The 25017-nt window shown below is 45.9% G+C and overlaps 3 protein-coding genes across 3 annotated transcripts; all 3 read left to right on the forward strand.

Moving 5' to 3' along the window:
* Positions 1 to 6377: 6377 nt before the first annotated feature.
* LOC131206298 (protein Fe65 homolog) lies at positions 6378 to 20407 on the forward strand. The gene is made up of 12 exons (XM_058198805.1): positions 6378 to 6522; positions 11806 to 12040; positions 12130 to 12446; positions 12553 to 12880; positions 13079 to 13268; positions 13460 to 13587; positions 14270 to 14368; positions 14437 to 14567; positions 14645 to 14841; positions 15391 to 15573; positions 15650 to 15817; positions 15910 to 20407. The coding sequence occupies exons 1-11, from the start codon at positions 6378 to 6380 to the stop codon at positions 15794 to 15796; spliced, it is 2100 nt and encodes a 699-aa protein (XP_058054788.1). The 3' UTR covers positions 15797 to 15817; positions 15910 to 20407.
* Positions 20408 to 21107: 700 nt separating this feature from the next.
* LOC131215325 (2-Hydroxyacid oxidase 1-like) lies at positions 21108 to 22855 on the forward strand. Its single transcript, XM_058209715.1, has 2 exons — positions 21108 to 21965; positions 22055 to 22855. Exons 1-2 carry the CDS (start codon positions 21108 to 21110, stop codon positions 22853 to 22855), a joined length of 1659 nt encoding a protein of 552 aa, XP_058065698.1.
* Positions 22856 to 24090: 1235 nt separating this feature from the next.
* On the forward strand, positions 24091 to 24779 carry LOC131215326 (2-Hydroxyacid oxidase 1-like). Its single transcript, XM_058209716.1, has 2 exons — positions 24091 to 24504; positions 24564 to 24779. Exons 1-2 carry the CDS (start codon positions 24091 to 24093, stop codon positions 24777 to 24779), a joined length of 630 nt encoding a protein of 209 aa, XP_058065699.1.
* Positions 24780 to 25017: the final 238 nt, after the last annotated feature.

A 25017-nucleotide genomic window follows, 5' to 3' on the forward strand; every position in this document is an offset into this window, starting at 1 on the left:
AAGACAACCTGAACCTTGGCCCGTAGGGTTGCGCTGGCTACAGGGAAAAAAGTGTACGACGAGGCGAAGATGTACCATGGCTGGATTAAGCTCAAGCAGGGACGCAAAATGGCATCGCTTCGGTTAGAGTAGAGTAAGAAAAAACAAAACTCATATAAACATCAATGGGCCAGGGTAATAAAACTTCATGTACTAGGACCATCGTAATGCCTGGAGTCGTTACGAAGTACAAATATTTTTATCGCCACCAGGCTCTCGGGATCGGTTCGCGATAGTGGATTTTTCGTCCACTAGTGGGTAGCTGAAGGGCAGGACAGTGGGATTGTGAGCTTGTACTTCCTGGTGGACCCTAGTGGATTCCTCCTAAGAGGGTCTAAAAACATCGTCACAAACAGGCCAGAGGATTTGTCTCTCACCAGTAACTTTGTTTCAAGTAACCGCCTGTGAGAATAACTAGATAAAACGGAACTACTATCCTTATTAGTAGATGGCGCGTTCTATGAGAAAACAATTTTTGTTCAAAATTTTGATGGGCAGGAAGACTATTTATTGAGCCAGCCATGTAAAATTGTGTAAGCACTAATATATGATGTGCAACTATGTGTCCCTGGAACCGGAACAACATTGAACATGAATGAATTAACCTTAACTGAACAGCCTGGTTGTTGCTTGAGGTTTTGCAGTGAGGCATTTTCATTAAAAAATACGATGCTTCGTTATTTTTGGCAAGCCGTCATAGCAATATAATACAAAAGAAAAAAAACCAAGCAAAATATCATAGCAACTAATTCCTTCTACCAAATTGAGACACCATGCTTGACAAATAAAACAGAAAACCGATATCTGCGGTAGATTTGGGCCGTTTTATATGATCAGCACATGGTGATATAAATACGGCCCGGTCCGTCCTTCTAAGACAATAAATATGGTCCTTTTAAATTAGTATTTCCGAAACGGATCTTATAATCGATTTAATATTGTTCGAAATCGAGGGTCTCAAAGGATATACGAAATGTTAGAGGCCGTTCTTTATGTCCTCGTTGGATGAAGTACGGTTTCATTCTTGTACACTTGATAGTGATTCCATAATAATTTTTGCAATATTCCTATTATAATAGGCCAAATCCAAATACACCAAGTGGCCCATTCCTATGATATTGAATTATACACCCACAACCCATGTTTGCCATAGCTCGTTATTTAGTCTTTTCTGAGCTTGTCCGAGCTTCCTACAGTGTTAGATTTAAGTTTCTACACAGTCTGTTTTTTATAATTTTTTCCGAGAATGATCGAATAATGTCTTAAACTTCGGTCGACACACTTTTCGAGTTCCGAATGCGCGACCTGCGAACCGCCCAGAGGCCAAACGTCACGTGGAAAACAAAATATTTTCATACAAGGTAACTTGAACCCCGAGGTCCGAGGTCCTAGCTGAGTCTGGTGCCCGCACGGCCAGTAGAAAAGTAGCGCCCCATACTTTCTTATCATAATAAGTCGTTCGCTGACTGCTGGGTGACTTGAATCGTTGTGGGTCGGTCAAATGGAAGCGAAATGGATCGATTCCAGACTTAAGGACGCCTACGGAAAATTACAATTCATCCATTCGCCCGTCGCGCAGCCCCCCTTAACGACCTCCGCCACTAGCCCCGTTTTCTTGCGGTGAGAGGGCGCCTATCCCAGCGGGAATCTACCGGCTTTGGAAGGCTCCCGTCTGCGGAGGTCGGCCCACAGCGCTCAAGGTCATTCCAAGTGAGCGACATCGATCGAGTGATTGGGGGGCGTCCGCGTGGGTGCCTGCCAATACTGGACATAGAGAGGAAAGACTTGGCAGAACATAGAGAGGAGGACGAGAGAGAGAGAGAGAGAGAGAGAGAGAGAGAACTGAAAGGATACTATGTGGTGCACGTGGGCCAGGGAGTTAGCACACGCTGCTGCTGACCTTCGGTTGCATAGTGGGAGCCATTTGAATACCAGCGATGCTTCGAATGCATATCCAAGTGACTACAGTTTCGGACCCCCAAATGTGATGAGGTTTGTTCGGAGGAACACTAATGCTCGAATTAGGGCGAAGAATATCGTTATTTAAGTTATCGTAAAAAATAAAACTATTCTGTCATTGATTTATGCTATTCAGACGAGATTCGTGTGGATGGGAAGACATAACAGTCCGACTTAAAAAATACAAAAAGGGCGATGCTTGCCAGCAAACGTCTCACTCTCTTGCGGGGTTAACTACTTGTATGCAAAATATCGACAAACAACTGCGCGACATACGCCTTAACAACCGACAAATTGTTTGGTCATTTGCCAAAACCATTTGGCCGAAATGGCCACTGTGTTGTCAACGACGACTCTCGTATAGAAGGTTGTTCATTCCGCACTCCGAGCAGTCCGACCCGCTGACCGATGGCCTCTTGGGCAAGCCTGTCGGGACCACCATTTTTCGAGACGCTTAAGACCGTCTATTAATCGCATCAACACCGATTTGATAGCATTCTCCGTTTTATTGTACCCTCTTCGTTCGGCCTTCGTTTGCGTGGTGGTTCCGCCATATTGACATTCCGTTATTTCCGTCGCTGCTGTCATAACGGACGTTACGGTCCTCCTGCAAGGGTCGGCAATCCGGAAACGCTTTCGTGCGCTTCGGGGTCGGGGCGACCGACCTGTAGATTGTAGATTTCGTTTCGTGTAGAACGGAAACCGATAAACTTGTCGTTGGGTCTAGCGCGAACCAGCGAACGCGCAGCCACTTGGTCCAGGCCAGGGCAGGATCATTTCCCGTATGGCTGAATTCAATTTCCCCGAAACAACTTCCGGTGGGTTCGAAGGGCCGCTTTTCGTGTGTGACACAGAAACACGGACGAGCAGAATGCGCCGAACCCCGAAATGGTTGCCTGGCCCGGCGGCAAGGAATATGATTTTTTTCGGAGCCATCAAGGTTTTCCGTTCTTATATCCGAAGTGGATTGAACTTGGCCCCTTGGCACGGTGTTCCGCCGACCGAAAAGTAGTTGACCTCCCCAGGACATGGATGTGGTGTGTTTGGTTTGGTTGTCGTCCATTTGTCGGCGGTTCTTGCCTCGATCTCGTTCGGAACAATGGCGTAAACAACGAAGTGGGAAGTCCTTTCGTTTCTGGCGTGAATGGTGACAATGATTATGATGATGGAAAAACTTCAAAATTGGTATAAGTTTTCTTTTTCTTTTCGTTCGCTGTGCTTCGCCAGCGACAGCAAGGAAGACAGCTTCTGAGCACCTCTGTTTCGTTTCATTCATGCAGAAACGGCTGCCAGAGGCCAAGGAGTCGAAGACTCAGTGAAAAGGCGTATCGTTTTTGCTCATGTTTGTATAGAAGTTTCGAACAGGTTTACATTTCTTTTATCTAGTTTCTACCAATGTTAGTCTTTATTCTATTTCAACGAGCGTCTTTGTGACCTGACGACCACCACGACAAAGCCGACGTACCAATGTGGACCAACCTAGCTCTGCCTGTGTAGCCTTTCTCACAAATGATTGTGATGAAAGATAGTATAGTATTAGGTTACGCTATACGAGTCGAGATTCTTCAGTTGCTCAACGTGGAGTTCTTCATCGGTTGCAGGAGAACGTGAATATACTCATGCCATAGACATATAGAACCTTGTCTGGGCTGTACCCAGAAAGGTTAGGTACCGTCAGTCGAATAGTCCTGTCTGGCTCAACACTAGCAATAACAAGGCCAAGTTAGCAAACATATTTGTAGACCTTCTTGTAACCAATTTCAAATCTGTTGATCATCGCAAAATTTCGTTTGTACTCGGATCAGAAGTTGACCGAAATGGCGTCCAAATGTTTGGACCCTGAAGAAACCAGCAAAACGAATACTTCCAACTACGACACAGGCCGTAAACCCGACCGACTCGAAACGTGAGTAGCCTTTCACGTTACCCGTGGCGTAGATTGTTCGTGGATTTCGTGTCACCCGAGCGATCGTTGTCGGTCCTTCCGCGCTCCCGGAAACCGAGATCCGAACGTGATGGTGGAGCAGAAATAAGTAATTCCCCCTTGTGGCGCTGCTGCTGGCGTGCTTGCCCGGTCAGGGGAAAAACCCCAAGGAACTTGCCAATGCTCCGGGGGACGCAGAAGAGTACTTCATGCACCGGGTGCCGGGCACCGCATCATAATAAAGCGCGACGCTGCACGACGACGGCGCTGCTGCAGAGAACGTTTACGACTTGTAGCCGCGGAATGGCCGTTTCGGCCTCATGCCGAAAAAGAGGAAAAAAGAGGATGTACGAACCGGTGCACCATCGGTGTGTGCGCAAAGATTCCGCTCGCGAGAGCTTCGAACAAAGAGCGACACGAAAAAGGACATTATTCGCATCGTGTTCCGGTCGTTGAGTCCCGGGCCGGAATTTCCAGGAGACTCCCGTTGGGGAGTCACCCACTTTTCGCTAGTGAGAATGTGATTGTGCAAACCGCGCCCGGTTGGGTAAATTAAGTTTTGTAAATTAAACTGCCCTTAAATCGCTGCCCCCTTAATGGCTTTGGCGAGATTCGTTAAATGCACAACCTGCCAGCCAGTAAACACTCGTCGTAACACTTGTGGTGCTTCCAGTCGTCTAATTTTACACCGTCGGATGACGCTATCGTGAGGTGGACGCGCCGGTATGTCTGGAGCACGATGAGTCATCGCCGGAAGTAGACGGCACGGCCGGCCTGTGCTCGGTCGTCAGCTCTTCGCCTCGGCCGGTATGCGCAGGCTGGCTAACGAAGAGCCGTTTCCCCGAGAGCGCCGTCGGGTTAGTCGCTATCTTCGACCCCATGAGGGAAGGTGGCTTCACCAGAGAGTGATCCGTTTGCCGGGACTCGAGTACTTCATTCAACGCCGAAGCCGAGATATGCTTTCAAACAGTGGAATTATACAAGTAATCAATCCCTTTCGTCCTGCGGTCCTTAAGTGAAACCAAACCGAAATGAAGCCATGTTAAGTGTCGGCGAATAAGCAGCGCTGGTGGAACTCCCTGTGGAAGCCATTGGAAGGCAACAGATACCACGCGCGTGTGTGTTTTTGTGATGTGATGTCTAAATCTAAATCTCGGCTGGTCCTTTCGTTCGGCATTGCGTATCAATTTACGGCACGCGCTTAATCCGCGCGGTTCGCTAGTGTTTGTGTTTGAGTGGCGCCGTATACTAACAATTAGTCATCAAAGTGGCGTACTTCGGGCAACGGCTGCAGTATCGAGCCGCATTACTGTCGTTGTGTTTGCTGATAAACACAATCAATAGTGTGCTGATCGATGCGTTGGTCCAGCTCAACCTGCTGACCACCGGGCTGATATTGACGATAAAAATTAGCACCGATGCGGCGGTCACGATGGGACTCAAAGGAGCAAACATTATTATAGGTTAGTGTTGCGCTTCGTCGTTTTGATGGATGGATCGAGCCACACTTCTGGCGCCGAACTGATATAACCATTCCAATGTGGATTACTTCATTCTGTACCATCAATTGATTACGTCTAACTTAACCATTACCCTTCTTGATGACGTTATAAAAGCGATCTCACTGAGACACGTACTTTAGGTCCGACTGCAAAATAGTTTTCGAAAGTGCCGGAAACTTACCCTTATGAAGGCGAAAACAGTTCGGTCCGTAAACTGTAGCTCATGTTCCCATCCGAAGCTCTTTTTCCTTACGCTTCCCGGATGGCCAGACAAAGCATGACAAACGTTGTTACAAATTGATCTCACGAGAGCTTTTTGCCATCCTACCAGATCCTTTGTTTTCCGCCGATGCAACGGGAAGGGATATTCTAGTTTTTTGGGCCAAAGAAGATTGCATTGCACACTCGTACGAAGAACGCAGAACAGCACACGTCTTTCTGCACGTCTCACTGCACAAAGGGTCATTTTGCGAGTAACAAAAACGTTTCTGCCTGGTGTGTCCTTTATGCAATAAGCTCCCAGTTTTCTTAACCTTCACGGAAATGTTCCAACCCGCACCACTGTGGGCGTGTGTTTCATGTGTTGGAAAAGGAAGTTCCAACCACCGGATGCGGTTCGCAACGGAAAGCGGTCCAGTTATCGTTTTTTTGCACGTCCCACACTGTGAGGATAAAGAACAACTTTGTACGTTTTCCGTTCGATGGTTCTTTGTTATACATCGCAATATTTTCATACTTAATTCGTGGCTGATCATGACTCCAGTTATGAGAAGTCGATCATGCATAGAGTAAATATTCCACTTTGGGAATTTATTTGTGTTTCTTTTAATTGTTTGTGTTTCCTATATTAAACATTAATCACATACCGTTACCGTTTACATACTTCACCATAAATTTTCTAACCAGAACCTTTCCTTTTCTTTGCAGGTAAGACGCGGCTTGCTCATATTTGAATGTTGTCAGGTGATATTTTGATCCGCCAACCATTGAGTGTGGCCTTGCTGCCGCCACCCTCATTAATAGAATTTTGCAAAATTATGGCGGCACTTGCAACGCTAGCCAATCAGCAAAATATCGACGATGATGATATTTTCCTAGGTAAATTATGCCACTTTCAACGCTTCCGCAACGTTTCTGTCACTCGCTGTTGTTGCCCACTGTGCTTATTATGTTGCCCTTCCTATAGTGTTGTGGATTAGTTTAGGTGGTGTTTAGGTGTTTTAGCGTCAGTTTAGGTGTAATGCGCCTCGTTGTGCTCAGTCCCGTATACTGCTGTGTACTAAATGTGGTGTTTTATCGGTTTACTGTTTATGCTTTAAAAAGGACTATCGTGCATTTGTTGAGTATCGCTGTTTTAAATGTAACGTAACTGAGAAGTATTACCGTCTACTTAAAGTTGAATGCACTGTCAGGTCACAGGGCACAATTAGTCGCTGACCTTTATCTACGCTGACCTTTACTGACTTTTAACATAAGGTCCAGCGGTCTTTCATAAGGTCCTGTTATTTTCATAAACTAATGTACGATTTTTGTACCACATTAATTGGACTGAAAAGTGAAATAATACACAAAAATCATACAATTACATCCAAACCTTTTTGAAATACTACCACAATTTCGCAGTGGAGGATAATCTTGAGCAGCTATTTGGACAGCTTGTAGTGAATGATTTTTCGCAGCATTAGCTTGGTCGGCCGGTTTATGAGGCGATATTTCAGGAACGGCTCATCAGTCAAATTGCAGTGGAGGTCAAATCGTACTTGGGACTTGCCGTGTGCGCTCAGTGGATGTCGATGACGTTTTGCACGACATTTACTTTTTACGACCCAGGGGGAGGTTGGACTAGGAGAAAAGCAAAAGTACCATGCACTCTGGCCAAAGTCCTTGCCACGGTACCTTCACCCCGCAGGGCAGGGCATAAATAAATTAAAACGCAATAAAAACACTCTTCCTCGACCCGAAAATAAACACCATAAAACTAACTCTGTTCTAATCTAATAATCCACCGACCCTAGAAAGAAGTCGAACTCGTGGACCATGGCCACGAGGTTCGCCCGCGTGGAGCTAAATCTTTACTAAAGTTAGTTGGTCACACACATACGGGGTGTTCATGACCATGTAAACATTTTTAGTCTCTTAAGGCCAACTTCGCGGTCACAGCGTTAGATGCTCTAAGAACGTGACCGGTTCTGGTTTCGGGGTTAAGTGTTATTGGAAGCCGACGGAACGGGCCAAATGGACCTGCTTTATCCAGCGAGCCATAAAAATGAACGGATATTATCTGTTAATACATAGGACACAGCAACAGCAGCAGCAGTTCCGATACACGTTAGTGTTGTTCAGTTCGAATAAACACGAGGTGAACATTGGGTGGAATTTGTGATTTTGCCATGGACCGGTAATAGGTCAGCACTCGGGTCTGACCCGGAAGAAAATGAATAGTTTCCCATGTCGGATAATATCATCAAGTAAATCGAGGAACAATATGTACAAAATGTATACGTATTAACCGTATTTTAGTGATCGTGGTGGTGAATGTCTGTGGCAAAGACCACATTCGACCATGCATCTTACAGCTTACAATTTATGTAAAATAATTAAAAAAAAGGATACTTATTCTTTCAAGAACCAAAAGATACGTCCTTTGACAGATTACAGATCAATTTTTTTAGATTAATGTTTTCTATGTAGTTCGTAAAACCAATCAAAAGCTCATCAACATTCCGAACCGAAATAATTGAACTTAATTGAAGTAATATACCTGAATCAGTACCGACACCACCGCTTATCAAAATGGTTAAATACTAAAACTATTGTTAATGAAATTATTTTTTTCACTGTTCTGGTCCAATGCACCAACTTAGGACAGGAAGATAAGTTCAAAACTCAGCTCTAACAACTTGCCAGTTATTTTGCAATAGTGCCAGCAATAGCGCGCATTTGCGAAGCCTGATCCAGACAACACGAACCTAATGACCGCAGAATGCACTCAAGTCTGACAGGACGAGATAAATTGCACCTAGGCGCGTAGTGCATGAAAGTTGCATGATGGAATAACCTTTTTTGCCCTTTGCGCAAAACGTGATGCTCATTAGCACGACCAACGCTCATTTTCTTCGTGTATCAAGAAAACTTTCCTGATTCGTGCACCCTTCAAACGAATGGCCATAAATTCAGGCTCAAAACCGTAGTCAGCAAGTCGTTGTTTGGTGCCATCTCGAGCAACCCGCGTAAATGGCTATCTAAAGAACCCGGAAGCCGGTGCCTGATCGATCGGTGGAAGGCCGTCTCCACGCCGTTGGCCTGAACTTCGCGTGCACTTCGCACCTTATTTACGCGTTTACGCAGAAATTGTTTTCAACTTAAAATTCGTGCCGCTCGTCAGGCAGGCAGTCAGTGGGGCACGTCCGCCCGGGTGCCGAGCGGCGGGGTCCTCGAATTTTCCGAACGAGCAAACCAAGCCATTTTCCACTTACTGCTGCGAAAGAATGAACCGACAACCTTTTGGCTGCGCCACGAAGGATTGACAGCGCGTGCGGCAACGTGCCTTTCGCCGGCCAGACAACACAACATAGCCCGCAACATAACAAACCGACACCGGGGCGGCCCGCCATTGGCGGTGCTGGCGCTTTTTATGATTCAGATTTCATTACACGTGCGTCACTTTTATGATGCCTTGACGCCTGCCGCAGGCCGGAGCGCGGATCCGTTGATGTTCCGGGTTTACACCACACCACGCCCGCCTCGTAAGCTTTTCCAGGTGATTGCGGGATGGGTTCGCAATATCAAACATAACGTGCGACAGAACAGCATGGCTCGGTGCGCTCAAGTCGTCCATATCTAGGGGCCCGAAAAAAGGGCACAAGAGTTCTGAGTTCGCACCGTTTGCGCCAGTTGGCAGTGAGCCGGTCCAAAACACACACAAAAACGAGGAAAGGAATCCGCTCTTTATCCGGTCTGGTGGTTGTGCGTGTTGGCACACACAGGCACGATGGTGGTGGAAAGATGGAAAATGTTGCAAGCAAATCGATCGTTGACCACTTTATTTATTAATGTTTTTGTGTGAGGTTCAAATATTAACAAACTTGGAGAAACGTGCGAAAGCTCAGTAAACACGGCGAATTGTTTGACTACATGTGTTGGATGGTGATGAATTAAAGTAAATAGAACGTAAAAAATACTGAAAATATGTGATTAACACTTGCAACCATATTGTAACTGATTTGCATAAACCTTGTGTGATCCGTTGGGGTCCGTTTTGAACCAATTGAGCTGGGGTATTTTACAACCCATTCGAAGGTAGCTAATTCCTTAGCTAACCAACCATGTGACAGTTCGGCATCCCTTATAAAATGCAGGCTACACTGAAAAATATTTCATATTTGGAAGTTATGTCCTGGAGACTAACAATGTATTGCTTACAATCCTTAGCAAACAATATTGAACAATATCACATAAGTTAACGCATTACATTAATGGCATTGTATAAATTTGAGGCAAATGTTTATGTAAGACCTCATCGACTCTAATTTCTAAGGGGGCACCGAATTCTTGAAATTAAAAATTGGAAACTTTTTCTGGAAAAACAACAGTCTTTCAGCTCTAATCAGGATGTGTCACTATGAGCCAAATTGTTTAAATAGAATTGGATTTTTCAACAAAGTTTCGATTGGTCCTATTCTGTCTCAGACAGGAGACCAACCGCCGAACAAATTGAAGAGCTTTTTGGCTTAAGAATAGCGATGTGATAAAATAGACTTAACTTTTGCTACTCAGTGTTAGATACTATTTGATAAAGGTTTAGTGAATTTCAATGAAAACATAAAAATACGACATTTCGTTAATTCCGGTGATTTTTGTACTCCAACAACCCATCAATTACTGGCTACATCACCGGCTGTGCCAATCGAGGCAAATGAAAGAAGACGTCACGTACTCAATTCGTCTCAGTAGTTTTAAGTCAGCAGCGAGTTAAACTTTTGTCGGGAAGAACAATCCGTAGATGGTGTCGTGTGCGTTCGGTGGCCTATTGCCAAATTAAGCCCCAAGATTCCGGTCAATGAGCCGAAAGGAAGGAAAAGAAGCCGACAAAACGGCTAAGAAAATTTAGTATCAGTTTGATTACCTTTGTTTCTGAGTTTTGATTAGGCATCCATACAATGCGATGAAACTGTGGCCCCTTGGGTGGTGGGTTGGAGTAAAATGTTCGCACTCACTTTGGAATCGGAACTTGATTGAAATTAAAATTCCGTTTCCGTTGCTTTAATTAGACAGATCGTTGCTGGTGTTGCGCGGCAGGTGGCACTTCTTGTCCAATTCGTTTGTGGGCAGTCAGCGAAGATTCGTGTTATGGAAGTGGAACTTTGAGTGTTTACTTTAAGCTTTGGAAAGCATTATCAAAACAAGAATAATAATTTTTTTTGGAAAAAAATTCCTTACAAAAGCATTTCAAATGAGCCAGCATCTTCCAACGCCTGAAGGTTCGAAATCATTTTCGTATGCTTCGATACAAGAAAGCTCGCCCAGGTGTATCGCTTCCAATCGATAACGGTTCCAGCATAACTCGCGCTTGCGAGCGCTGTGATGCCGAATGTCAAATTTCGGCAGCATATTGTTCTCGTTTCGCAAACAAAATAGCAATCTCATAACCGATGCATATTGATTTCAGTACTTTCGGGATCTGTTTTGCACGCTTTTTTGCTGCTCCCAGAGCAGGGTTCGAGTAGCGGATCTGTTTACGGTTTTGCTGTTACGATTGAATATTTATGCAACATCCGAGAATTGGGCGTTATTTGAAAGTATCTGTACACCTAAATAACTGGAGGCCATATGTGGAGGTGTTTGTTAGACAAAAGTAAGCAAGGCGCTAAATGTAGTGAACTGTAGAATATATATTGTTTACTGTTAAAACTCTGTTCGTGCTTCGCTTGACCTGCAGTTGAGGTAGATTTACTTCATTGACGAAGATGTACGTGCTGTTTTATAAAACAAAACCAATGTTCACGGCTTGAATCGTTAGAGTATGTTAATGTCGTAAAAAACTGTGGTTGTAAAAGTTGGTGCTTTTTTCGTTCATTTACTGGTATCAACTTTTTTTCTGCTCAAGCAAACAACGTGGAGATTCTTTATGGTTACGTAAAAAATAGTAACTTACATTAAGCATTTCTGTACGAAAGCCCAATGTAGAGCACCTTAAAATGTGAACTCAATGTGCCGGCTCGAAATATTGGCTCAATGTGCCGTCTTTGTATTTTGTGTAAAAGTGTTTCTGTGTCCACTTTCTAGTCGTTCGTGTATTGGACGTCGCTTTGTTGGCCGAACTGTGGTAACTAAATTTCTGGGACCTCCCACTCTGTTTCCTTTCCATTTCCACAACCCCAGAAAATGGTCTTCTAAGCTACGAGAATCCCAACTACCATATGGACCCACAGCGTATGGAGCGGAACTCGCACCTGTACGAGGAAATCATCTCGGAGCTGCAGCAGCAGGGCACCCTCCGGCCGATTGCTGGTGTCCAGAATGGGACGCAAATGATCGGCAGCAACAGAAAAGGGTACGGTGTGCTCGACCTGGACACGATGGGCGTAGAGCTGAAGGACAACCCGGCGGATGCCAGGTGCGCACGAAAACGGAGGGCTCAGTGGCCGCATCGGTACATCCAAACCGTGGTAATAACATTTTTTTTTCCACCTGCTCACCCTTCAGTTCACCGAAGGAGAAGAAAAGTCTGCTGGGAGACACATCTCCGAACGAGTCCAAAACGCAGAAAGATCAGGAACCGGAGCACGGTGAAAAGGCACAGGAAATCCAGCACATCCCTGGCACGCTCAACTCGGACGATCTGTACGCGCTGCCCAACAAACGGAAACAGCAGGAAGCCGTCGGCGAAGTGCCATCGGAAGAGGACGACGATGAGGACGAGACGGCCGACAAGGACAAGAACGGTCGGCGGGAGGATATCGAAGCTATCGAGGATAAGGACAAGACGAAAGACTTACCACCGGGCTGGGAGAAACACGAAGGTACGGGAGCCGGCGGTGGCCCAACCAAAACAGATTTTCTTCCAGGCACAATCTGGAACCAAAGTCCAAAGTCCATATTTACAAATGTTTCGCTTGTCTGCCGCAGACAACAGCGGGCCGTACTACTGGCACATCAAGTCGGGGACTATCCAGCGCGAGCCGCCCGTGTGGCCGAAGGATGCTAGCTACCGGGAGCTGAAGACACCTAGCATTCCGATACCGAAAAGTATACAGAACTCGTCCTTCACCCAAGCCTTGAACAGTCTGTACGGGGCAAAGGATGGCAGTGGCACCAGTGGTAGTGGCGGCGGTGGCGGTAACTCCACCAAGTCTGCCCTCTACGATAGCATGACGTCATCGGTCACCAGAAGTAGCACTAGTTCGGCGTTGGACCAAGAAGACGAACGACGCAGGCGAGAAGACGTAGCACTGAAGTGAGTACGCACCGGCCGAGGTCACGAGGCTAAAGAGAAAGTTTTTAACAGTATAAAATCATTTGGTCGGCTCGGCAAAGCTGCACTTTCGCTTAAACTGATTAACTGAAACGCACTTTTCGATTTGTCAAAAACAAAGTAACTTTGTTAGTGACTGAAGCGCTTGTCACATACCATAAACGTTCTCGTCCCTTCCAGACGACGAAGTTTTCCACTGAAATCCGACACCGATCGCCCGATACGATTTGCCGTCCGGTCGCTCGGCTGGGTCGAGATTGCCGAGGAAGACCTGACGCCGGAACGGTCGTCGAAAGCCGTCAACAAATGCATCGTCGACCTGTCGCTCGGCCGCAACGACATGCTGGACGTCGTCGGTCGATGGGGTGATGTAAGTGTTCCCCCTACGGAGGATGTCTGATGATGTTTTGGGCAAACATTGAAAGTATCAAAATGGCTGCTTTACGGTCAACTCCACGGCCATCACTTGTTGTGGTTGTGTGGACGCTTTTCTAATGCTATAGCTTCTCGGTATTTCCCTAACTCTCTCTCTCTTTTTTCTCTGTAATTCGGTTCGAAAAGGGCAAGGATTTATTCATGGACCTGGACGAAGGCGCTCTCAAGCTGATAGATCCGGAAAATTTGACAATACTAAACTCGCAGCCGATCCACACGATACGTGTGTGGGGCGTTGGGCGTGACAATGGCCGGTAAGCTTCGATAACATTCGTACTCAAAATGGCTTGCATCATCATCAACATGCGATTAACGCGACCGACCATCCATACGTGATCTTGGTCTACGTGCACTTTGGTTTGAGTGAACCGAATGGCAAGACCGAATCGCTGATAGCTAGACGTCTTATTGTTTATATCATTTCACTTTACCGACCTAACCTCACTCTGGCTGCTGCTCCACTTTCACGTCAGACATTTATTGTGTTCTTAAAACGTTATTTAGAACCCTTTCTCCGAGTGTCGTGCTTATTCCCTGACCTTCTTTTGACTCTCTCTATCTCTATCTCTTTGTCTCTCCCTCTCTCTCTCTCTATCGATTTACTCTGAAACGCTCGTTTATTGCCTTTTCCATCTTCGGTTCTTTTATGTGCGTTTTCCACTGGCGTCTTATCGATTGGGACAACGATGATGATGATGATGATGATAATCACACACATACACACAATAACGACGCTGGGCACGTTTGGGCCGTTTTGCAGTGAAAGGTAAATTGTTACTACAGGAAAGAAAACCGAATGCGTCTAACGCAATCCCTCTGAAGGTCCTGACCTGCAATGTGTGGCCAGCAAGAACAATCCTCTCAACCAAGCCAGGTCCCCGGAATCGATTGGTGATCTCATTGGTGGTTTCTCCCTCTCCCCTTACTATTTTTCAGAGATTTTGCTTACGTGGCTCGCGATCGTCTCACCAGGATTCATATGTGTCACGTGTTTCGCTGCGAAACTGCTGCCAGAACGATTGCTAACACGCTCAGGTATGGTAGAAATGCATACTCAGCGAGAGTTTTGCCTTATTGCTTTCCATCATGTTGCTTAATTGCAGAGATATTTGTAAGCGAATAATGATCGAACGTTCCCTCCAACTCGACACAAACGGGTCCAACCTGAGCAGCACCCGGTGCGCTATACGTCCGACGGATCTACCGACTGAGAACCGGCGATGGATACGACATCGTAAGTAGCACGCAAACTACAAAATACCGATCGTGTCGTACGCCAGCAACGGATTTCTTGTTCAACTTTCGCCACAGCACAATCTTTCCCCACTCCGATGGAAGAACCAAAGAAAGTATTACGGGCGCAGTACGTTGGCTGTGCCGAAGTAAGCCAACCGACCGGTATCGAGGTGCTAAATGACGCTATCGATAAGCTAACCAGTACGCCGGTGGAATCCTGGGACTACGTCAACGTATCGGTGGCACCGAGTATGATTAGTGTTAACACATCGGTAAGGTCACCTTTTAAGCTAGAACCTTTTACCAGTTACTGGTATGAACCCGGAATTTACTAGTCGCGATGGCTCTAGCATTCAATTTTGTCTTCATCATTACGTACTGCTTAGCCTACGGCCTTTTTCGTGTGAAGTCAAAACAATTGCGACATAATACGAGCAGGACTTTCTAGGTCGACTCGGCTACAACTCGGTGGCTTATCATGTAACAACACCAGCCGTCCGGATAGCAAATGACCAAATAGGTCGAAAGGGCTTAGCTTTACTAAACCGCTCGCGGTTTGCTATGCTAAGTTATATTTTGTATTTGGTAACACTAGTTTGTTCCAATATCTGCATCTGTTCCAATTTTGGAAACGGTATGTTTCAAATGGACGTTCTGAAATCCATATAAACGGAATTCCCAAACGTTTCGATATTAGCTTTCACCATCCATCGTTCTCGTCATCAGGCCCTAGAAGAATGATTCACGTAGTAGACTTTGTTGAGTAACCTGGTGCTAATTGACTAATTTTGGCTTTACTTTTCGCTCGTTTCTTCGAACAGGATATTGAGGGACGATTGCTGTGCGAGTGCCGCGTACGGTACTTGAGTTTCCTGGGTATTGGAAAAAACGCGCAGCAGTGCGCCTTCATCATGCACACCGCGCAGGACAAGTTCGTGGCACACGTGTTCTATTGCGAGCCAACCAGTGGGCCCCTCTGCAAGACGATAGAGGCTGCGTGCAAGGTACCCGAGACTCCGAGGACCAAAGTCAACAGAAGTCAAGACCACTAACGCTGTCATATTGTCGTCCGTATTTCAGCTCCGGTACCAGAAATGCTTGGACGCACACCCGGAAGGTGGCGGTCGCTACTCGGCCGACTCGCACACGCCCGGAAAGGGAATCGGTGCGACGTTAAAAAACTTGATGAGCTCGTTCTCGCTAAAAAAGGATAAGGCCAGTTCCTGAGAACGAGCCAGATCTCTGCAGGTGAGCAGTTGTGTGACCCTCTCTCTCTGTCTCTATTAAATCAATTCTACAGTATGAAACGGTTCCATTTTTGATTTTCTTTTATCCCCCAGGAAATCTGGCCACTTCCTCCAGAGAGGGAAGTCATTCCGCACCGACATCTGCAGTCGCCGCTGATAAGCAAGCGGATCTTTGAGCATCCCAACAGTCCGTAGCATTTGATGCTGCCAGTAGCCTGGCAGAAGATAAACATAGCGAAATACAGCAGCAATCAGCACCGTAAACCCCTACCGTTTGCCGGCGGCCATTCGTCGGTGCTGGGACTGAGCGCTGTCAGGAAGATAGGTGGTAACGATACAGGCGTCGATCCTACGTCAGGTTCCGTCGATACCATGAACGATGCCAAGCGTACAGAAGAAGCAGTAGCGGACAGGGAAGATAGTGATAGTAGTAAGCTGCTTGACGCCGTGATGGAGGAATCGTTTACGAGCTGCTAGGCGTGCACACGGATACGGATAGAGGGATGAAAAATTGAAAACGGAAATCGAAAAAAAAACAATGAAACTCAAACGAAAACTACTCATTCGCGATCGCTTCAACGTGTGCTTTGGCAAGTACCAACAGATACCGCTATCGCTAGGAACTGCAATTATCAAGAGGCTCTCTACTCGGTGCTCGACGCATAGTTCATACAGGGGCGGCGACACCTAAACAGGATAATGCGCGTAAGCCGCAATACGTGCCGCTAACAACGGGGCTGCTGTGCGGTCACCAAAGCGCCAACGTGCTCATCACAGTAGAAAACCGTTCGTCCACTCGGCTTTGCTTCAGTATTGCTTATCAGAGGAAGAAGAGCGTAGTGCACGTTTCTGGGTCTCGCACACAGGATGAGGTTTGTAACGGTCCCGTTTGACCTTACGTTCAGTTTTTCTTCCTGTCGGAAAAAAACAATCGGTGGATGTGGTTGCGTTTTCTAAATGTAAGCTTGTGTTTCAAACCAAAAGAAGTTTCCTTTCCATCTTACCACCCAAATGGAGATCACCAATCACCCAACCGAGGATGAGATGACAGTTTCGATGCTTCGTTACTGTTTTGTGCATTTCTCTCACTTTTCGCAACATCAACTAATTAGCAAATGGAAACTGCCGTTCGATGTGGAACCGTTGCCGCGTTCGGTGTATATACATTTACACGCATATATTTTTATACCGTAGCAATGTGAACGCTAAGAAGGAGCGACGCGGATCAGGAGCGGACCGAGGGAATCTACTATAGCCCTAGTGTCACGAGTGTGGCCAGAGCTAAATGCTAAATTTGGGCAGCTTTGCACGTGCAGGCCGTTTAACATAAACCACCTGCCACGGGAAACCAAACAGAAGCAAACAAAACATAACAAATGTATCGCCAACCAATTTACGACAAATGATTGAGACAAACACAAACGCAAAAAAACGCTTGTGTCACAAATGCCTTTGCCTTGCGTGTACGTAAATTGTTCTGTTGCTCCCTTTCTAGGAAACGTGATAGAGTTACACAATCGCCGACCTGCGCAGTTGACGAGGATATCGGTGGACGTAGTGTTTAAGGCTAAGAATCAGATTAGAGTGGTGATTGATGATGGATGGTTTTATTTTTGCTACCTGTAGATTGTGTTTGCTTTAGAGAATAGTTTACAAATTGTAGGCCACGTAAGGGATACGAACAGTCGACGAGTATTAGCCATAGTGTCTAGCGAGTCTGTACCACGAGTGCAGTGAACGAGGTGCAGTAGCGAGAAATGTAGGAACAAATCAGAGACTTGCGACGTAGTGTAAGATCCGAACCCAAGTTTTAGCCCATGTATCCTTCCTCCAAGCCATGTTCCTAGTCTGAATTTGAGACGATGGACTTTGTCCTGCTGTGCTGGCTATTGACGTAGCCTCAGAAGTCGTTCAACTCGCCTGTAGAAACAAAGAACACTTCGAAAGACCTTTCAACTCGAGGCACTCCGTGCCATATCCGTGCTACTTTTTGTTCCAGAGTACAGAATAAAATACTAAAATGTAGGCAAATGAGTTGCCAAGAGCATTCTTCTAAAGGATGAAGGTTTGCTTGGCCATAGCATTTAAAGAAGAATCGTGTATCGGCCATTTGGGTTAGGCTTAAGATCGGTGTGCATCGCCAGATGTACGCCCACCACGCGTATCGGCGTAGTTGAAACAAAACCTGTTGGTAGTAGATAACTCGTGAATTTGATGAAGAATTTTCCCACACACTTCCCCTGTATGGGTTACATTTTGGCGACTAAACCAAAACAGTGACTATGACGAGGTCTTACGAAGAACATTTGTAAACGGTGAGGTAAATGCTGCTTATTTTAGCCGGAGAGGAAACTGTACCTATGAACATATCCCGCCACGAACACAGTGATTCACCAAAGTTAGTCAAAATATTAGCAAATCCCGAGCAAATTTCGTATCCCTTTAGTTGTTGCTTCTTAACCACAGGGAAAGAGGGTTCAATTACGGTTTTCAACGAACGCGAGTCCACTGTTTTAGTCCAGGCAACTGTATGGACCAATTGTGCTACATATAATCTATATATAAACCAGCATAAGAAAGGAAAGCAGAACGCAAGTAAACACAAATCAGGAATTTCGATGGAACACAATAGCTAAAGGAACCAAATAGACCAGAGAGCGTTTTCTAAAGCCTTTCAAGCCATATTTTCTAAGTTACAACTTTTCTGTAGCTGCTGATCAGTGAGATGGTGCGAAACCGACTAGTTTACTTGAATTCATCGTGTGCAGAAAGCTTTCGATAATTAGTTTCATTATTCAAATGTGTATTATTTCAACATCAAACCCATAAACATGCTTTAAGGTACTGCCACAATCTGTCGTGTCACACACTGTCTGTTGTTCAGTTTGTTATAGCAATAACTTAAAAAGGTATCTGACGTGGTTGAATCTTTGAATCAATTTATTACCACCCAATAACCCTAAACACGTATAATAAACTAAACCACATCATGCAACAGGAGAAATTTCAAATTTCAAGCTTGTCGGCGAGTAAAAAGTTGTGACATTCGTTGATGATGCCCATCTTTGAACTTACCGAACAGGTAGCTCCGAATCCCTGAAGATCGTTAGTGAGTTTAGTTGCGGGGCCACAGTAGAACAATACGCTTTTCACCACTACCACCATCACATATTTTCGTATGATTATTTTTACTGAGAGCACGAAAAACCAACTGTCAAATAAACACAGCAATCAATAGAATAGGGATAAACATTAAAAATGCTAAGATAGATACCCCTAAACGGCGCACTATGACATTTGATTCGGATCTATGCATCCATGGAGCTTTAGCTGTATGCGCAAGGCTGTACTGAGCTGACGGCTGGGCCCCAAGAGCAGCGCGTAGTTAAGTGAAAACGTTGTGGTAAAAAGTATAAAGCTTAAGCGATAGCTAAACAAACAGCTAGTGACAAAAAGCTCGGCTTGGCCACTCATACAATCCGTTCTAATGCAGGAAGTTGGGACTTACCAAAGAGCGACGCATTCGAATTCATCAAGAGCTATAGAAACCAAAACGCTGGCGAATGGTAGAGATTAAAATGAAATCTATACACAACATATTTAAAAGCAAATGCAAGCAACTAAGTAAGGTTCGCCGGCAGCAGAAAAATAAGCGTAGATGTATAACAAGCCGGCAACACGCAAAACCCGATGCAAATCAACACAAAATAAACACGTAAATCGAAATACCCACAACCCACAGCGCTAAACATAACCGAACAAAACTTGTGCTTGTTGCTTTTTTGCACTTTATGGCACTATTCAATGAAAGTACGGAACCCGGAGAGACAGTTGCATAATTATTTGGCGGAAGTTCCAGCTCTGTGCTTCTAGCACGGACCTGGAACTCCGGGCATGGCGAACGGATACATTTGACGAATCAGTAATCCTTGCCAATGGTATGCACTCCTGATGAGTTAAGGAAAGATTGATCAAACATGGCGGAACGTGTTGCCCCTTTAGGCCACCATTCACCCTTGCGAGCTTGGGCGATGCGCACTAAGCGCATCGCAACTGCGTTTTAATGTAATGGACCATGAAAATAATGGCGAAGTCGAAAGGCGAAGCACCCAACCGTGATGTGCGAGTTTGCTTACCATCAATATGACCCTAATTACTATTCGGCACAGTACGGCCGTACCGAAGAACCGCACTTGAACTTGGCCCACCAGAACTTGGCCCGGCCAGCTCGTTGAGAAATGCTACGAATTTTTGGTGCAGGTCTAGAGAGGCGGCTTGGCTGAATTACTTGCCACGTTATTGAAGATGCAAAAAGGGTTTTTATCCCCGAAATAGTGTAGTGTGGTGTGAACTCAATTGTCCGGTTTTTTTGGCTTGTGGATCGGGGCAGATTTGTGCCACTTTTCAACGCAAATAAATTGTCATAACAAATCCGCTGGAACTGGTTACATTACTTTGAAACGGAATGACACGCGTAAATTCATAAAATGGGTCGAAGGACGGCCCAGTATGCAACCAAAAAGCCGGCAACGAGAAAGAATGTCACGGCCAAGCATTAAACAGGTGAAACCATTGAAGGAAACGGAAGAGAAGCATACAAGGATTGCATTGCTTTTGATTATGATGTAAAGTTGTATAAAATATATATATATATGAAGAAAAAACGGAAATGTTCTTTTAATTGCCGAATCACTGACTGTTCGTATAGCCTGTCGATGTTTCAAGATTGATGATTGAATATTTCTAAAATAGAAAGAGGAGATAAAGATATTTACAAGTCCTTTAGTAATATCCTCTTTTACTATCAACGAACCTTACATGTTACACGCTGCTAGGTGAGATACTCTTGTTCACTGTTTCAATTTAATCTCATTTCATTACTGCAGAATCGCTGTTATGCTTTTGTACTAAGGGATCGTGATTATGAGGGACTATTGTCTTTAGTCTTCGAATACGTTTTCAATCAATCGTAACAGATTCATCCATAAAGATTATTCGGTATCCCAATACCGTTTCGTCGGAAATCCTTCGATCATTTGCTCTCGAAGCTGTTACTGGGTTACGTTGGGAAGGATTTTTTCAAGAGTTCATACATCATTCGCATGCACCCGCGTCTTCAGCTGGCGTGCCAGATTTACGCGAAGTTATTGAACCGTTGAGGTTTCCATTAGACCATTGGCGGTCATTAGATGCTAGCAATCATCGCGGAGTCAGGCGATTCCCGTGTAGTACTCCATCAACTGGCCAGAAGTTAACAACGTTCGTGGTGTGCTCCGCTTGTGAGTTGAGCAATGTTGCTAGACCAGCTGTTTCGGACGAAGCGATCGTCGGGGCTTGGCGAGGCTCAGCGCTGCGAACTCGCCTGCGTAGCCGACTACGAGCGGTGCATGGTGGAGACCGTGGATCGCTCCGTCGTCGACTACTGTCGCGGTGGAGCGGCAAGTGAGAGCACGATCGCACACAATCGGACCGCTTTCGAACGGTTGCGTATCCGTCCGCGCTGTTTGCAGCGACTTGGTGGCACCCGTTCGCTGGCCGTAACCTCCCTGGGGACCACCTATAAGCTTCCGATCGGGATTGCTCCGGTAGCCTTGCAGCGATTAGCTCATCCGGACGGTGAGGCAGCCACGGCGAAGGCGGCCCGAACCTACGGCGTACCGTTTGTGCTGAGTGTCCTCTCGAGTGTTTCGATCGAAGAGTTGGCCGAGGCGGTACCTCGAGCACCGAAGTGGTTTCAGTTGTATATCTTCAAGGACCGTGAACTTACAGAGTGCCTTGTGCGGCGTGCGGAAAAGGCACGCTTCCGGGCGTTGGTGGTTTCCGTGGACTGTCCAGCGCCCGGACTAAGTCGCGCTGAGCGAAGAAACCCCCTGACTTTGCCGCCGAAAGTGACGTGCGCCAACTTCGTGCCAAGTGGGGCCGACGCCAAAAAGTCGTGCTCGGCCAGTGTCCTCGACTACGTACGCAGTCAGTTCGATCCCGGGCTCGGTTGGGATGCGATACGGTGGCTCATGAGCATCACAAGTCTGCCCGTGATTGTGAAGGGCATTCTGCATCGGACGGATGCCCTCATTGCGGCCGACATTGGCGTACACGGACTGATTGTTTCAAACTGTGGCGGACGTCAGCTTGACTGTGCCCCAGCAGCAGTGAGTATAAGGACCTTGGTTCACGTCATGATCCAATGGACCGTAGCGATAGATTCTAAAAGCTGTACCATTCGCTATCCTTACCGTAGCTAGAAGTCCTGCCCGAGATAGTGCACGCAGTCGGTGACCGACTCGAGGTGATGCTCGATAGTGGCGTCACCCAAGGGACGGATGTGTTCAAAGCCCTCGCCCTTGGCGCACGACTTGTATTTGTCGGCCGTGCCCCACTCTACGGTCTGGCGGTCAATGGTCAGCGAGGCGTAGAGGAGGTGCTGGAGATACTAAAGACGGAGCTCGAGTCTACGATGCTGAACGCGGGCTGCGGGACGGTGACGGATCTAACGCCACAGCACGTGTGCCACGAGATGCAGTTCTACCACCCACCGGAAAGTCTACTTTCTAGGGGTTTGTGGCGTAATGAGAGTGGCCGCACCGATCGTTACCGAACGCGGGAACGTGTGCTGCGTGATAACGAAACAGTCCGAAAGGAGGAAGTCGTGGACGTGACTGATGCCGAATGTGCGGAGGTAATGTTGCGAGGGGAACCTACGACCGAACGAGTCGCCTTTCAGCAACGATCCGTTGACGAGCGGTTGGCGTGTCCGGAGGGGCGACCTTGCGGGACTTCTACACCGATTCCACAGCCACCACCTTATCGCAACGTTCCGTTGCTGCTCAATGAACCGCGAGGTATCTATCGCTCTAATACCAACAATCTGAGAAGGGTCAATGCCTCTGCAGGATGTGGTGGGGGTAGCTGTGGCCCGGAAGGCTTGTCCAACTTGCGCACTGCTAAAACGATCATCAGTCGAAGACAGGAAGCACCAAAGCGCCCGCCAAGAGCTCATTCGATGCAGAACTTATGCGGTGATAATGGGTGCGAAAAGTGAACCCGAGGGCTATCAATGAATGAAGCTTAACATTCACTCTCGTTTTGAAAGACGACCGGTACGATGTAACAACAATATCTACAAAGATAAAGATGCGATTTCTTTATACAATCCACCTATAATTTTAATAAATAACTATACCCGGCTCTATTATTCAAACTATACGTTTGAACACAAAAGTGGCATTTTTGTTTACGTTAAAGTACGAACAACAGCTTTGAGCTTTGCGGTCATAAATAATATGAAAAAATAGTTACCAATAAAGTCATCTGATCACGATAGCACTATGTTACGGTACTGCTAAAGCATGCAAAGCAATTTTTAAAACTATCACTACACATAGTTCGATCGTTATATGCAATTGCTTTACGATGATGAACTCAAACCAACTAAACGTGTAATTTTAGCGTAATGTGGTCAATGAATATTATTGAAAATTTATTAAATAATCTAGATTTAACTTAAGCGCTTAACTGCGCAGTAAAATTTTGTGCAATTAACGGCAAAATGAATTCTCTCTTAATTAAACTCTTCATGATCTTCATGAGACAAGCTCATTTAGTTAATCTCCATATAGATTTGGATTTGGAATTATTCACACCATTCACATCATTCATTGATCTAACGATCGAAGATTGTCGATCCTTTAATCACGCTAAACAACACTTCCGTGATTAAAACACCAACGCGAATTAAATCAGTAAAATCAAATTGATTCGAGGATTGGGTCGGTCAATTATCAAAAAGATGACGAGTTCCGTGAAACCGATAAAACAAATCTATCGTTGACCGACACTGAAACGCTTACAGCATACAACACAGAGTGGTAATAAATGCTTATTAGTGTTTTTGAGTTGGGTAGCGTTGGGATTGGCAATGATAATTCCGGAAGCCGGTAATAGATAAAGATGCGCAGCTGAAGTCCTTGAATATAACAAAACCGGAGGTCTGACTAACACGCTAGCAGCACTGAAACAAAAGCATCTACCTTTAGTTGTTCTACCACTTCTCATTCAGAGTGCATCAAGTCAAGACTGCACAGAGGAATGTATTCATCAAACGACGGCACACGCTATTTATTCGCCAAACGACAGGATCCATTGCCATTAGCAATAGGGCCACTATCAATTTTCAAAGTGGAACTTCAGCGTCACCCTATCGTGTATCATACTATCGCTGAGGTAGCCAAACAGTATGGAATTCCTTACGTGCACACACTGCGGTCGCCGATTGCGATGGAAACGCTGGCCGATCCCGATCCGAACGTGAAACGATGGCTCGAGCTGTTCCCATTCGTGGACGAAAACATTCTACGCATTCTAGTGCAACGTGCCGAAAAATGTCGATACCGGGCAATCGTACTCACCGTCGCTGGGCCGGAAAAAAGAAACCGATCGAAAGAAAAGGATTTCGTTCGGCAGCCTGATTTCGAGATGCTACTCCGCGAAGGGCATCCGATGCATGGTAAGCCGATACTGGTGGAGCCGCAGCTTGCGTCATCCGTAGTAACCGTTCTAAAACGACTTACCGAGCTACCGATCGTTGCTGCCGTTCAGATGCACCACGAAACCATGGTGGCCGATCTGCTTCAAAACGATGTGGACGCGGTGATACTCACCATTGGACCCTACACGCCATTCTGCAGTTACGTAAGTGTCCATGGACTTATGTTGCAAGCGATTCGAACGTATCGTATCTCTTTCGATAGATTGAGGCACTACAGAAAGCCCAACAGAATGCAGCCAATCCGGGCCTGATATTCGCTGGCGGCAGTTGTTTTACGGAAGACGAAGTAGCACAACTGGTAGCAAACGGCGTAGAGCGAGTTTTCATAGATCTGCCGGCTCTGTGGGGGCTGGTTATCGACGGCGCAGACGGAGTTTCGAATGTAATAGAAATCTATAAAAAAGAACTATCGAAATGATAACATCGAATCGAATGTCTTATCGTGAAACTCCTGTTAGTTTTTTGTATCATTTGGAAGGTATGTAAAGCTGTTGCGTTAAAATTTGTAATGGCTTAAGCTAAACACGATATTTTCCGACGCGTGACAAAATCGATCGATGAACAATATCGCAAATAAAAGACCACAGATGCTTATCAGACTTGTAGGTTATGTTTAAATGGTTTGTAGCTTGTAAAAGAGCATTTTTCGAAAGGTC

The sequence above is a fragment of the Anopheles bellator genome, chromosome 1 (assembly GCF_943735745.2).
Source record: "Anopheles bellator chromosome 1, idAnoBellAS_SP24_06.2, whole genome shotgun sequence".
Taxonomy (NCBI): Eukaryota; Metazoa; Arthropoda; class Insecta; order Diptera; family Culicidae; genus Anopheles; species Anopheles bellator.

Bases quoted from the DNA above. Each gene is read 5' to 3' on its own strand.
- LOC131206298 (XM_058198805.1), top strand. From the start codon at position 6,378: ATGTTGTCAGGTGATATTTTGATCCGCCAACCATTGAGTGTGGCCTTG. The intron at 6,523-11,805 runs GTAAATTATGCC...CCACAACCCCAG, and splicing joins CGATGATGATATTTTCCTAG to AAAATGGTCTTCTAAGCTAC. The intron at 13,588-14,269 runs GTAAGCTTCGAT...ACTATTTTTCAG, and splicing joins GTTGGGCGTGACAATGGCCG to AGATTTTGCTTACGTGGCTC.
- LOC131215325 (XM_058209715.1), top strand. From the start codon at position 21,108: ATGTTGCTAGACCAGCTGTTTCGGACGAAGCGATCGTCGGGGCTTGGC. The intron at 21,966-22,054 runs GTGAGTATAAGG...TCCTTACCGTAG, and splicing joins TTGACTGTGCCCCAGCAGCA to CTAGAAGTCCTGCCCGAGAT.
- LOC131215326 (XM_058209716.1), top strand. From the start codon at position 24,091: ATGGAAACGCTGGCCGATCCCGATCCGAACGTGAAACGATGGCTCGAG. The intron at 24,505-24,563 runs GTAAGTGTCCAT...CTCTTTCGATAG, and splicing joins ACACGCCATTCTGCAGTTAC to ATTGAGGCACTACAGAAAGC.